Source organism: Lithobates pipiens, unplaced genomic scaffold (assembly GCF_037356315.1).
Source record: "Lithobates pipiens isolate NorthernLeopardFrog02 unplaced genomic scaffold, aLitPip1_a1.2 Scaffold_16, whole genome shotgun sequence".
Taxonomy (NCBI): domain Eukaryota; kingdom Metazoa; phylum Chordata; class Amphibia; order Anura; family Ranidae; genus Lithobates; species Lithobates pipiens.
In genome coordinates this window covers 106,987,107-107,001,603 of record NW_027507748.1, presented here as the reverse complement: position 1 = coordinate 107,001,603, position 14,497 = coordinate 106,987,107, and the positions used below count along the sequence as shown (strand labels likewise).

At 38.2% G+C, this 14,497-nt stretch overlaps 1 protein-coding gene across 2 annotated transcripts in view; it reads right to left on the bottom strand.

The window, feature by feature from the left end:
- Nucleotides 1-5,347: 5,347 nt before the first annotated feature.
- MOSPD2 (motile sperm domain containing 2) overlaps nucleotides 5,348-14,497 on the bottom strand; it is a 150,337-nt gene continuing 141,187 nt past the window's right edge. For both annotated transcript variants that reach the window (XM_077480224.1, XM_077480223.1), the window contains exon 15: nucleotides 5,348-13,101. In XM_077480224.1, the coding sequence (XP_077336350.1) occupies nucleotides 12,958-13,101 (144 nt within the window). In that variant the 3' untranslated portion in view covers nucleotides 5,348-12,957. The remainder of the gene's footprint in view (nucleotides 13,102-14,497) is intronic.

Genomic DNA, 14,497 nt, shown 5'->3' with positions numbered 1-14,497 from the left:
CCATACAAAAAAACAAAAAACAAAAAAAAAAAAAAAAAAAAGGACACACATACTTCATCCCCCCAGCTCTTTCTATCTTCCTGACCCACTCAATACCAAGAACCCCAACGGCTACAATTTTTCTTTATTTTCTTCTATCCATTTTTCCACTTCCATTGGGGAACAAAAAACCTGAGTATGCCCTAGTGCATTAATCCGTAGCTTTGCAGGATAAAGAAGAGCATACGGCACCCTGAGCTTCTGTAACCTGCGTTTCACCTGGAGGAACTCTACCCTTTTTCTCTGGAGTTCTGGGGAAAAATCAGAATATAGTGAGATTCTAACACCCTTATATAGTACATTCCCCATTTCCCTTGCTTTCCGTAATAACACCACTTTATCTTTATAATTGAGTAATTTCATCAATAATGGCCTGGGACGGCCCCCCTCCAATGGTGCTCTAAAGGGTACCCTATGCGCCCTCTCTATTGAGAACGTTGTTGAAAAAGCATCCCTCCCAAACAATTCAACCAAAAGATGCTCCATAAATTCAGCAGGGTTTACACCCTCGCTTTTTTCCGGAAGCCCCACTACTCGCACATTGTCCCTCCGGAGCCTATTTTCCATTTCGTCCATTCTTGTTCTATATCCACTGAACTGCTCCTTCAGGCTTTCTATTTCTTTAATTAGGAATGTTGTATCGTCTTCTAATCTACTAGTCCTTGTCTCAAGTTCTGTCGTCCTTTCCACCACTTTCTGTAAGTCTTGCCTTACCACCATTAAATCTTCCTTCACTCCCTTCATTTGATTACAGAGTTCTTTAAGTGAAATGTTGCATGCGTTTACCGCCAATAGCACATCCTTTATAGTTGGCTCCTTTTCTATCGGGGGGGAATCACCTACTGTAATTTCTATATTCTGTTCCCCCACTTCCGTATTTCTATTTACTGAGGGTTTTACCACTGCTCCAGCTTGTGTGTTGATATTAATATTTGACTGTCCCATACTTTTCCTTTCAGTCATTACACCTTGCTGCCCCTTTGACTGTCCTTTTTTTGGAGGTGTCTGGGATGACTGAACCGGGTTGTGAGCATATTGTTCTAACTTCGCTGCTGTGACGGACTGTTGCGAGCTTTTTCCCCCCTTTCTTTTGCAGAACGCAAATGTTGCATCTTACTTTCCCTTTTCTCGTCCCTGACTTCGGGACAATCCTGGATATAACGTGTTGTATCGTATTTTAAAGGGTTTCTAATCAAGCCGCCCACAACACAATATTCATTTAGTGCGGTAATGACCGTATTCCGATGCTCCTTTCATATATCACAAAGACCTCCTATTTCCTGGTTTTGCAACGCCACATACATTTATTTACTCACATTGGCTCCTTCACTGTTTAGCTTGTCCCCTTTTTTTTTTAACACAGAGACTGTCCCACGGTTAATAGATTAATACAGTACTGAGCTAGATTTATAACCAGTTTTATAGTCAGTCCACACGTTCTCTGCTACTTACAAAATATTCAGTTTCCTTTTTAGCAAAAAGTATTCCTTTGCCCAGGTTATCTATTTTAGCAGTCTCTTGCCTTAAGGCACCCACAGGAGGCAGTGGAATCCGAACATCCAAACATCAAAAAGGAAAAAAATAGAAAAATAGAAACATGACCAGGAGAACAGGTACTTATTTGCACATACTATTTCAGGTACTGTTCATTCCTCTTACTGTGCAATACAATACGGTGAAGTCCAGATAGAAGTGTTATAAATCCTCCTCACCCTCAGCCAGCACACTCCTGTTTGCTAATTGCCAGTCACCAGGCACCGCTATGTCAAAGGCTTACACTGCAAAACCTCCGCCTGCTATGCCCAGGCATCCAGAGAGAGAGAGAAAAAAAAAAACTGACAGGGGAATACCAATCTTTCATACCCCCTCCAGTGCCTGATTGAGTGTTACCAGCCCAAAGGCATCACTGTGTCCCAGCTTTCTCCACCAGACCTCCGCCACTATCCTCCTCAGGCTGCCGGCTTCTTCCTCCCTGCGCTCCCTCCGCTTACCTCGTTCTTCCTGTTGCGAGTTACCGGGGAGCGGGGGAACCTTCGGTGGTTACTGTAGGCGGCGTGTCTCAGTAGGCGGGGTTCGGCGTTGATCGGCGTTGCTCGGAAGTATCTCGTACCTCTCTTCGGCCGTCGGGATGCGGAACCCGGAAGTCAGCGGGGGCCAGCGGGGATCTCCGAGAGCTCAGCACGCTAGGGTGATATAGCGCCGTTCCGTCCAGCGTCTACTATGCTTGCGCAGCTTCAGCCCTCCTCACCCTGCACCCGGCCGTATTATTAAGCACTCCACTCTTTCGCCATGGGGGCCAGGGAGGGAGACACACACAGCGTCTTCCACACACTCACTTACTCCACTCCACACATCCGGCCACGCCTCTGCATCCCCTATAGTTACGCCCCTGTGTATATATGTAACAAATTACTTCCAGCCTGGTTGTTTTGTGTGAGTCTCTCTTAAAAGTTCACCTCAGCATAATGCCGAATTTTGCTGCTTGTGATAGCTAATAAACAGACTCCCTCCTCGTATAAAAAAAAAAAAAAAAAAAAAAAAAAAAAAAAAAAAGACTATTTTGTACTCCATATTTACCCAGTTAAAAGTGCCAGCCTTCCAACATATTCATTTTAAACCAGCAAAACACTGAGATTTAGAATATATATATAATAATGTATGGCTCATCTTGCTTTAAAGGTAATTTTATTCTGTTAACATAATTTATTAGAAGAGCTAATAAATGCACTTTAACTACAAAATTATATGACATAGGTTTCTTTTATATTTATTTTCTGTAAATATACAAAGGCATACTATTCCAGAGTCAATGATAAAATACAAAATAACTAAAATAATAAATTAAGTGACAAACTGGCATTTTTTCAACATATACAATTCTATGGCATATAGGTAAAAATATAACCATTTTTTCACATTAAGATATCTGTAGTAATGCAATTAAAGCAACTGTTTCCAATTTGCAAAAGAAAAAAGTACTCTATGCAAAGAAAATGTTTAAAGGTTACATGTCTTGCCACCTGCCCAGCGCAATTTTGCTGCTGTGAAGCTTTGACACTTCTGGGAATGTCAAATGCCTGTTCTTTGCAGCGCTACATGGTTTCATTCATCAGCCCCCACATCTCTACAAGACACAGTAGCAACATGGGGACCTGCAGAAGGAACCACAGAAGCCTAAGCATCCAACTCACCAGAAAGTTTGGGGAATGTTGAAGCGCCAACATGCACGCTTCTCTCTTTTTGCAAAGAGTGCTTCTTTATGCTTTTTTAAAACACCAAAGCTTAATTGGCCTGTAGTGGAGAATTTTTTTTTTTTTTACAAGGTGTAGGAAAGTCTTCGTAAAGACCTAAAAAGTGAAACCGGGGATGTAGAAGTACCTACAATCTTTTTTAGTTTTCCGTTTAACCCAATAGATCCTTGGTACAGGATGGCTGCTCGCAGCTATGAAATCAGAAATTAGCCCTGCAATCACCAGTCCAATACACTGAGCCTATGTAGCAGAAAACACACAAGATAGGTATATGCTGGAGCTCAGACTTGAATATATACAGTGGTGTGAAAAAGTGTTTGCCCCCTTCCTCATTTCCTGTTCCTTTGCATGTTTGTCACACTTAAGTGTTTCGGAACATCAAACCAATTTAAACAATAGTCAAGGACAACACAAGTAAACACAAAATGCAATTTGTAAATGAAGATGTTTATTATTAAAGGTGAAAAAAAATCCAAACCATCATGGCCCTGTGTGAAAAAGTGATTGCCCCCCTTGTTAAAACATACTATAACTGTGGTTGTCCACACCTGAGTTCAATTTCTCTAGCCACACCCAGGCCTGATTATTGCCACACCTGTTCACAATCAAGGCATCACTTAAATAGGAGCTGCTTGACACAGTAAGGTCCACCAGAAGATCCTTAAAAGCTACACATCATGCCGAGACCCAAAGAAATTCAGGAACAATTGAGAAAGAAAGTAATTGAGATCTATCAGTCTGGAAAGGGTTATAAAGCCATTTCCAAAGCTTTGGGAATCCAGCGAACCACAGTGAGAGCCATTATCCACAAATGGCGAAGACATGGAACAGTGGTGAACCTTCCCAGGAGTGGCCGGCCGCCCAAAAATACCCCAAGAGCGCAGCAACGACTCATCCAAGAGGTCACAAAAGACCCCACAACAACGTCCAAGGAACTGCAGGCCTCACTTGCCTCAGTTAAGGTCAGCGTTCATGCCTCCACCATCAGGAAAAGACTGGGCAAAAATGGCCTGCATGGCAGAGTTCCAAGGAGAAAACCACTGCTGAGCAAAAAGAACATCAAAGCTCGTCTCAATTTCTCCACAACACATCTTGATGATCCCCAAGACTTTTGGGACAACATTCTGTGGACCAATGAGACAAAAGTGGAACTCTTTGGAAGGTGTGTGTCCAAGTATATCTGGCGTAGAAGGAACACTGCATTTCATAAAAAGAACATTATACCAACAGTAAAATATGGTGGTGGTAGTGTGATGGTCTGGGGCTGTTTTGCTGCTTCAGGACCTGGAAGACTTGCCGTGATAAAAGGAACTATGAATTCTGCTGTCTACCAAGAGATCCTAAAGGAGAATGTCCGACCATCTGTTTGTGTACTCAAGCTGAAACGAACCTGGGTTCTGCAGCAGGACAATGATCCTAAACACACCAGCAAGTCCACCACCGAATGGCTGAAGAAAAACAAAATGAAGACTTTGGAGTGGCCTAGCCAAAGTCCTGACCTGAATCCTATTGAGATGTTGTGGTATGACCTTAAAAAGGCCGTTCATACTCGAAAACCCTCTAATGTAACTGAATTAGGACAATTCTGCAAAGATGAGTCGGCCAAAATTCCTCCAGGATGCTGTAAAAGCCTCATTGCACGTTATCGCAAACGCTTGGTTGCAGTTGTTGCTGCTAAGGGTGGCCCAACCAGTTATTAGGTTTAGGGGGCAATCACTTTTTCACACAGGGCCATGATGGTTTGGATTTTTTTTCACCTTTAATAATAAACATCTTCATTTACAAATTGCATTTTGTGTTTACTTGTGTTGTCCTTGACTATTGTTTAAATTGGTTTGATGTTCAGAAACACTTAAGTGTGACAAACATGCAAAGGAACAGGAAATGAGGAAGGGGGCAAACACTTTTTCACACCACTGTACATATAAATCATTGGCGTTCTCGGGGAGATCAGAAGATATATGAAGGCATCTCCTTGCCCATGTTTTACTAGGTTAGGCAAGTTAGTTTTTCATCATTGCAAGCTTCCTTTAAAGAATGGTAACAGTATGCTAAAATTGTGATATAAAATAATACTTTATTGTTCTACTATAAAATGGTTTCCAGAGTCACAACAATGTGAGATGTTGGCTAGAAGTGATTATACTCAACCATGCTTCGTTATTTGCTATGCAGTCTTTTTTACTAATACATCACTCATTTTAATTGACTCTTTTATAACAAAACAGCATGGGCTTAATTAACTGCCTGATTTCTTTAACAACTTGAATAGTTCTAAAGAACAACAAGGATGGGGAAAAAAAAACATTTTAATATTGAACTACAAAAACTTTGTAATTTTCTGGCTTTACATTTATCATAGCTAAAGAATGGAGCAAACAATACAACAAGTGCTCTTCTATCTGCTACATTGCATATAAGCCAGTGTAGCTTTGTTAATGGCAAATGCAGCTTGCATCTGACATCAGTTTGGGCCACTTATGAGAACATTCAGAATTCATTAAAAGGTGCATTTGACCTCCTTCAAGCTGCTTTAGCATTTCCATATACCTGAATAGGAAGAGAAGCCATTCTGACATGAACAAACGCCATTTGACAGTCCCTAGGGTTCTTGCAGATGGTCATCTCTAGCTTGTTAATGCTATTTCTACCATATTCAAAGCACAAATGAGTGGGTATGCTTGTACAGTATATCAGATACAAGGCTGAACTGGATGGATGTGTGCCATTTTCAACCAGACTATGGGGGTTATTTACTAAAGGCAAATCCACTTTGCACTGCAAGTGCACATGAAAATGCATTTGGAAATAAAGTCGCTGTAAATCTCAGGGGGACACGCAAGTAAAACAAAAAAACAGCATTTTAGCTTGCACATGATTGGATGATAAAAATCAGCAGAGCTTCCCCTCATTTCAGATCTACCCCTCAGATTTAGAGCGACTGCACTTCTAAGTGCACTTGCAGTGCAAAATGGATTTGCCTTTCGTAAATAACCTCTATGTAAAAAGGCGACAGATTTTAACACGGAATCATAAGCCTTGAGTTATTTCTAAAAATCTTTTAAATAACATTTATAACAGAAACTGATGGGAACCAGGAATGTAAATGGATTTATACCTGTCTGAACGGTTGCTCTTAACTATTCAGTTCCTTCAGAGGAAAAGGAGAGATCTTTCTGTGAGCTATTTATGAAGTCAGATGCACAGAACGTATTTTGACACTAATAAACATAGATTTGACAATTGTTCAGATTGTTGAACAACAATTGTTGATTAAACCTCTGAAAGCATTGAGTATTCATGGGAAAATGTACCCAATTTGTCTGGAAAAACATGTCAAACATTTTGATACTCATCAGCCTTTATAGTCAAGAGCACACACAATTAGTCAAGACAAAATTAACAGTAAACTTATTTTCTATCAATTTATCTCCACTTGTATTAAACATGAGCTGCAGAACACCCTACACTGACCTATATAGAAACCAACTCTAATATCTAGCTGCTATATTCTTTACCACTGCTGAATCTGAGTAGGTCTACTCTTTGGCCAGTGCAGTCCTGAAACATTTGGGTTGTACGCAACCTTTTGGAGTTGTAGCAGATAGAATTGGATGTTGAACATTAGGTTTTTTGCACAACAGTAATCTTTAAAACAAAACAGGCACAGGTAAGCAGCCACTACAGATTACAATTCTGTGTTTTGCCTAAAGTTCCAAGACAGAGCTGTTCATTTCATTATTATTATTTATTTTTTTGCTGGCGCCACACATTACATTGGCATGTTGGTATAGCTCTAATTTTTTAAATTATGCTACACTGTTTCTAAAATATGCATTGGCTGCATATGAAAGTTATGTTTGGCAACCCTGCCCAAATAAAAGCTTGGCTCTCAAGTTAATACAAAAAGTCATGTCTATGTAAAAATATATTAATGAATCTTTTTAGGAGTTGTGAGGAAACGCAAAGCATTATATGCCTATAGACAGGTTTAGAGAGAAGATCTCTTAGGGCTGAATGAACAAGAACAAAAAAAAAAATAAATAAATAAAAAAAAAAGAAGGCAAGTGCTATATAAATCCAGCTAGAGCAGTAGTTGTCAAGATTGACTTTTAAATGGTCCACAGACCATACAATCAGATTTACACCATTGCCTCTGTCTACTTCCTATTCTGTAGAAATCTTCACTTATTAATGTTTAATGAAACATAAGTAATACTGAATTAAATTTAAAAAAAAGTACAAATAGTGTTACACGATTTTTATTCTCTTTTTTTTTTTACTGATGCTCTTTTCCTTACCTATTGCTCAAACGTTACTTTGAGAGGCACTGTGTAAAGCTGGTGACAATAGGATTATATTGTTTAGTATCCTTTGGCTTTACCAAAACTGTAGTTGAAGGGCCTTCCTAAACAATCCACCCTAGCTATATTCCAACCAGCTAGGCCCCTGGTACTGCATAGTTATTGGTAAATGTAGAGGAGGGTTTACAATCCAATTGTGATGTGTCTAGTCAGCTTTAAGGATAATGCACACCTATGCACATGTAGTAATGTGTGTCTTCACTGCATTCTTATCACATAATTATGTTTGTTTAAAATGTGCATTTTTTTTGTTCATACATTTCGCAAAGTGAGTGAGTAATAATCAGAAAAAAAGATTTCACATGGTTTAGGTACTACACAAAAAACACAATACAAAAATAATACACCTATTTTGCTAAGCAACAATGCATAGATGAACAAGCCACATAAGAAGGTAAGGGACTTGTACTTTAAATGCAATAAGTCGAATAGTTTTACTGCAGGAAAATGAACAAGTGTGAACAGGCCTTTACAGAATGTATCAGCAAATAGATTTAAATTGAGTATTTAAATTGAGAATATAGGAGTTTCATTTGGCTTTTAATTGGAATATATTTATATTTTGGTTTCTTCTGGGTACGATTGATAAAAACTGAAGTAGATCTAAAGTTGTTGCCCATGGCATATAATCAGGGTTCAACTTTTATTCTTTGGTAATATAACAGAGTATAAATAAATTTAACATTCAACTTTTGTGCCTGTTTTCGCTGATCAGTCCATGTGTTGTTTTTGACCGTTCACCTTGTGGCCAATAAAGTAGTACTTTTTTTGGGGTAATAACGGTTTCGATTAAACTCTGGCCAATATTACTGGGTAAACCTTTAGCAAATATAAAAATATAGAAACAATGCTGTAAGTGCATTTAGTTGAACCAAGGCTTGGCACTGTGAATTTGTAGTGCATTTAATGCTAATAAGAATGCGGTCATCTCCTTGTCCAGTTTATAAGATAACAGTAAATGTGTCACAAAAAGCTTCTCTTTATAGCGCCCTGTTGTAAATTAGGCCCTGCTATAAAGAACCCATTAAAAGGAACAAAAAACAAAAATGTAATTCTTACTTCTGATATGTATGTTCCCTTTTGCAGTTAAGCATATAATACTTACCTTCCATCCACAGCCACATACACTAAATGAATGGACAGTTTACAAACAGGGGAGCAGTAACAGAACCAATTTTATCCTGGTTCAAACCTACTCAGCTACGATACGATAAAGAAAAGGTAGTCACGCATGACTGATAACAAATTACATTTTTCTGGCAGTCACAGGCATTGCAACACCATGTAAAGTTAAACTCCTTTCCCCAGTGGCCATTTGCTTTATAAAAAGGTGCATAGTGGATTTTTCCCTTTCGTCTAGAGGTCACGTTTAATTCTAGCCAATTTTGCTAATTAACCATGTGACTCTTTCTACTATAACATCTTGTCATCACTATCTAATATCCATCAGCTGATGCAACTACTCACAAAATCACATAGGAAAGTTGCATTAATCCCACTATAGAAGCAGCTGCCTTTGGATGACTTGCATATTTCAAGAAGTCATACAGTCCAATGAAAGTGCCAAACATCCACGAGCCCAAGGTTTTTAGTGATAAAACTGGTTGATAACAGAATTCTGGGGTGTGTCCACATTGTTCTGTCCTCCCCCTGTCTATCACTCATGTCAACATCAGCACACTCCTCTGTAGTCCCCACGCACCAGATCTAACCCGCCCCCACTTAAAACCTTGACACTTTTTATTCTATTTGAATCTCCACAAGGGAACATTACTTTCCTTTGCTGCATTCACCAACACTGGCTTAACCTGTCCTCCTGAAACTGTTCTAAGCAGTAAACCACAAGTGTATACTGTATATCTTCTAGTATTATGCTTCAGAGATTCTCTTAACTGCTGATAGACTGATACACATTAAACTCATCGTTTTCACTCAGATTTTTTATTTTTTTTTGGCCACTGATATGTTTTTTCTGATATTTCCTTTAAGTGTTGATCTATTTAGTATCTGCTTACCCAAGTCTATTTAAGCACAGTCAAAATTCCTAAGTTATGCTTTTACTCTTTATATAAAAAGTTGCAAAAAAAATAAAATAATAATATATATATATATATTTTTTTGGACCATAATTACGATTATAAATACCATAAAAATGTTTGTGGTCTTGAGTATATTTACACAGCAGTTACAAAACAGTACATTTGTATGAAGTTCTACACAGCGATTCATATCACTGACAAATCTCATTTATTCTAATTTAGGTAGACTGTAAATATGTCCTGTTTTTACTGAACTATTGCCTATAATTTTTTACCGTTTGCTAATGAAGTATTGTGACCTTTGGCATCTATATAGATATCATCTTGAAGTCTGCGATTTAATTGAATCCAATAGTATGTGCAAATGGGTATATACACTGACTTTTATATTCATTATTTTTCACCTGTATATTACTGTTTATATTCATGACCTTTTACTTTTATATTTATGACCTTTGTCATTGTACTTGTTTTGTAGCCCTGATAAAGGAGTACTGTGTTCGGCCCCTAAAACACGTTGGTTTTTCTGCAATGAATCCGTTTTTTTTTCCCATTAAAAACCTTAGGCTCTTGAATGTTTGTTTGGTGCTTTCATTGAATTGTATGCATGTGGAGTCTCAACTCTAGGTTCATTCTCTGTTTCTAATGAAAGTCCCAGTTTTATGGAGTGCTGTCGAACTGGAGCCAGTATGCATGCCCACTGTCTAATTCAGTGACCCTACAAAAAATATGAATCCAGAGCTCTATTCATTTTTGCGTTTAGTTTTCAAGAAAAAACTTAGCTAGAAGCATGCTAACAGATGGGTTAAAGCAGTGGTCATCAACCCTGTGCTCAGGGCCCAATAACAAGCCAGGTTTGCAAGATAACTGAAATAAATCACAGGTGATATAATTTTCTGCTCAGTGATTTCAGTATTCTAGTCTGCATCTCCCCAAGGTAATACATAAAACCTGGCCTGTTAGTGGGCCCTGAGGACAGGGTTGATGACCACTGGGTTAAAGGGTTAGTTCACCTTTACTGACTTTTTCCCCAAAAAATACCAGGCATTACAACTTATTGAGTACATTGTGCTCAGTTCTGTAAAAGAATGCCTTATTTCCCAGCTGCTCATTTAATCAGCCTCCCCCTCTCAGTCCTGTAGATAGCAGTACCTACCAAGCATGGTTTCTTCAGCCCTAGGAACTCAAAAATGAGCACTCAGCTTTGTTGCCTACCCATGCATGTGCAGTCCGCATTCCTCAAGAGTGGACTGTACATGTGCGGGTAGAGAAGAAAGCGGAGTGCTCAATTGTGGTAACAAAAGAAGCTCCATGGTTACACATTCAACGTTGGGTTTGTCCTGCCATCAGTAAAACAGAGAAAAGGGGCAATGAAATGTACAGCTGAAAAAATATGTTTTCTTTTACAAAACAAAGCACTGGATGTTAATTTACTGAGGATGGTTTAATGTTTCGGTTTGTGTTTGGCAAAAGTCAGTTAAGGCGAACAAAATCTGGCCATACATGGATCAAATTTGGCCGGTTCAGCAGGGACTAGCTGAATTTGAAACCATGCTTGGGCTAGTTGGTTATACACAAGATGATCAACTGACCTTCGTACAACCAGCCTGTTGTGTTTTTCCTGAGTGATCAGTGCCGCCAGCTATAGTAGGCAATACTGATCACTGTACTGTAACTCAATTATGATGCGGTAGTGATTCCCCCATCTACCTCGAACACGTGGGTGGGGGAAACCGGCACATTTTTTCCCTGTTTAATCCATTGGTTGAACAAAAAACAATCAATGTAATGTATGGCCTGCATTTTCTTTTTAAGAAACATAAGGGAGAAACCGTGGGTAACTAAGAATGGATGAAATCTTTAACTCTGCTGTCTTATCAGCTTAGATGTCTACAATTTAAGACTTTTAAAGATACCTGCAGTGGTTGTCAGACTTCTTAACGCTTTCTGAAAGCATTTACATACTCTTGTTAATGTTATACAGCAGTGTGAAAAAGAAAGCCACATTGTGGACTTTTTGTCATATTTGAACAGGCAATTATTAGATCTTCATTCAAACATTGCATTTATATACAGGCAGTATAACTGAACAAATCATACATAAAATTAACATGGTGTATGTAAATATATGTAGATTAAATGTCAGCTTTAAAGCTCAGATATCTTGGGTCTCTTTGCTGCAAAGAGTAATTTCTGTTAGAGGGGCACTTACTTTTTCACAGAACACAATTAAACCACTTGATATTTTTGTTGAGCTAACTATTGTGCTGGCAAATTTCCCCTATAAGACAATCACCTTTATCTGTAGACATTGTCCGAATAAAGATCTAATTTTTGCCTGATAAATATTGGAATATATATATATATATATATATACACATACATACATACACACACACACACCTATATATATATATATATAAAAAAAAATTCATGTTGTGTACTTACTTTTTCACAACTGTAAATGTTGAAAACAGACTGAAATACCAGAGGATGGAAGGGAATTCACTTTTCTCTGTGACAGTCAGTTGCTTCTACTGTCCCTATCTACAATCAACAGTTTGGATTGGCTGCTGCCATCATATAGGAGAACGTTTTGGGTAAGCCTATCATTTCAGTATGTTATCAAAGCAAATTAAATCCATGGCAACTGAAGAGGTGTAAACTCTTAGATGTATAGTATGTTTTGGGGCTCACTCTTCACACATAGAAGAATTCTTCACCACCTATTAGGTCTATCTTATTTGGATAAAATTGGACAATGAAACCCAGTTGTAAAAAAAACACCTACAAATGGCAGTTGAGAATCTGAAGAAATATGTTAAATATGGTTACTCCTGCTCCTAACTCTTGTCTGACACTTCTACTAAATGTAGATTATTTCTTCTGAAAAAGTCGGATTTCTGTCACATACAGAAATTACATATTTTAATAGATGCTTCTTGTTTATGTACCTGTTGCAATAAACAGCTTTTTTTGGCAGATAATGGAGCTTTGACCTCTGCAAATATGTAAAGCAAAAGAGCTGCAAAGAAAAACCTAAAAGAATAACTGGAAATGTCTAAACAACACTGACGAGCTACTAAGATATCTAAAATGAGACACAAACTGGCTTCTAAAACATTCTTATGCGTGCCTCAGATATCCTGATTATTCACGTTACTGTGTAGTTCAATCACACACTGAATAGTAAAGGCAACTTTGGTCAGGTGAACGTTTTCTTCCTTTGACAAACGATCAGCAGGGCAGAATTTCCAGTGTTACCTAGCTTTTTGTGTCTTTGGAAAGGTACATAGCTAAAACTATGGCCACAAAAATAGACAGTAGAAAAGCTATTATATGCTGATGCCAGACACACTGTCGAATCTGCTCTTCCAGTCTTCGGTTTGCTTCTAGTATTTGATTTAACTGAAATAAAGGAAAAAAATTGTGAAAAGGGCAATTTGTAAAAGTAGAGCTTTAAAGGCTAAAAGACTATAATATTAAACATGCCTACATTTGTAATATTTATCTGGAAGATTAGGTAATATTGGACCCATGCATGGGTGGTCTCTAAACTCCAAGACTAAAGCCCATGGCACACTTGTGATTCTGTTTCTGACAACTCCCCATGAATAGATTAACTACTTAAGGACAGAGCCTCATTTTCATACTTGTTGTTTACAAGCTAAAATCAGTTTTTTGTTAGAAAATTACTTAGAACCCCCAAAACATAAAATATTTTTTTCAGATACCCAAGAGATTAACATGGTGGTCATTGCAATACTTTGTCACACCGTATTTGCCTTCCCAAATTACCCCCCCCCCTCCCTTTTTTTTTGCAAAGTAAGCACCCAAATGTGATTTCATTTTTTGCCACAGTTTTTTTTTTTTTTTTTTTTTAGAAATGAAGAAACATTTTAGTATTGAAGAGGGTTAAATGCAGAACTTGAGATCGGTCCACTAGACACATTAAATATATATAGGTCATAAATAGAGGAAGAAGGAAGTGAAAGGGTAATATATTGGCCACATACAGTGGCAGGATGGAGATGAAGGGGTTAATGTTCAGATGGGCAGAATACGGGAGGTGAAAAGGCTAATATACAAGTCACAAAGAGACAACATTGAGATAGTATGTACACGAGAGGAGCGGGCAAAAAAAAAAAAAAAAAAAAAAAGAGTTAAAGAAAAATAATCCCTGTGTAACTGAAATGGAATAAATGAATAAGCAGCAGCTGATCCATTCATTTTTTCCCTATTTAAATGTACTGTCTCTCTCCTTCCCCTGTTACAAGAGGAAGGGGAGGGATCAACACTAAGCAGTACTATGTGATTGTTTTAAAAGCCCGATCACAGCAATCACATGGTATCTAACCCCTATAATTGGCTCCCCATTACATAGTTACATAGTTAGTCAGGTTAAAAAAAGACACAAGTCCATTCAGTTCAACCTTAAAAACAAATAAACAAAAAAATAAATAAATCGTACAATCCAATATACCCAATTTTATGCCCACAATTGATCCAGAGGAAGGCAAAATAAACCCCAGCAGAGCATGCTCCAATTTGCTACAGCAGGGGAAAAAAAATTCCTTCCTGATCCCCCAAGAGGCAATCGGATTTTCCCTGGATCAACTTTACCTATGTTAGTACTCAGTTATATTATGTACATTAAGGAAAGTATCCAGGCCTTTCTTAAAGCAATCTACTGAGCTGGCCAGAACCACCTCTGGCGGGAGTCTATTCCACAATTTCACAGCTCTAACTGTGAAGAAACCTTTCCGTACTTGAAGATGAAATCTCTTTTCCTCTAGACGTAAAG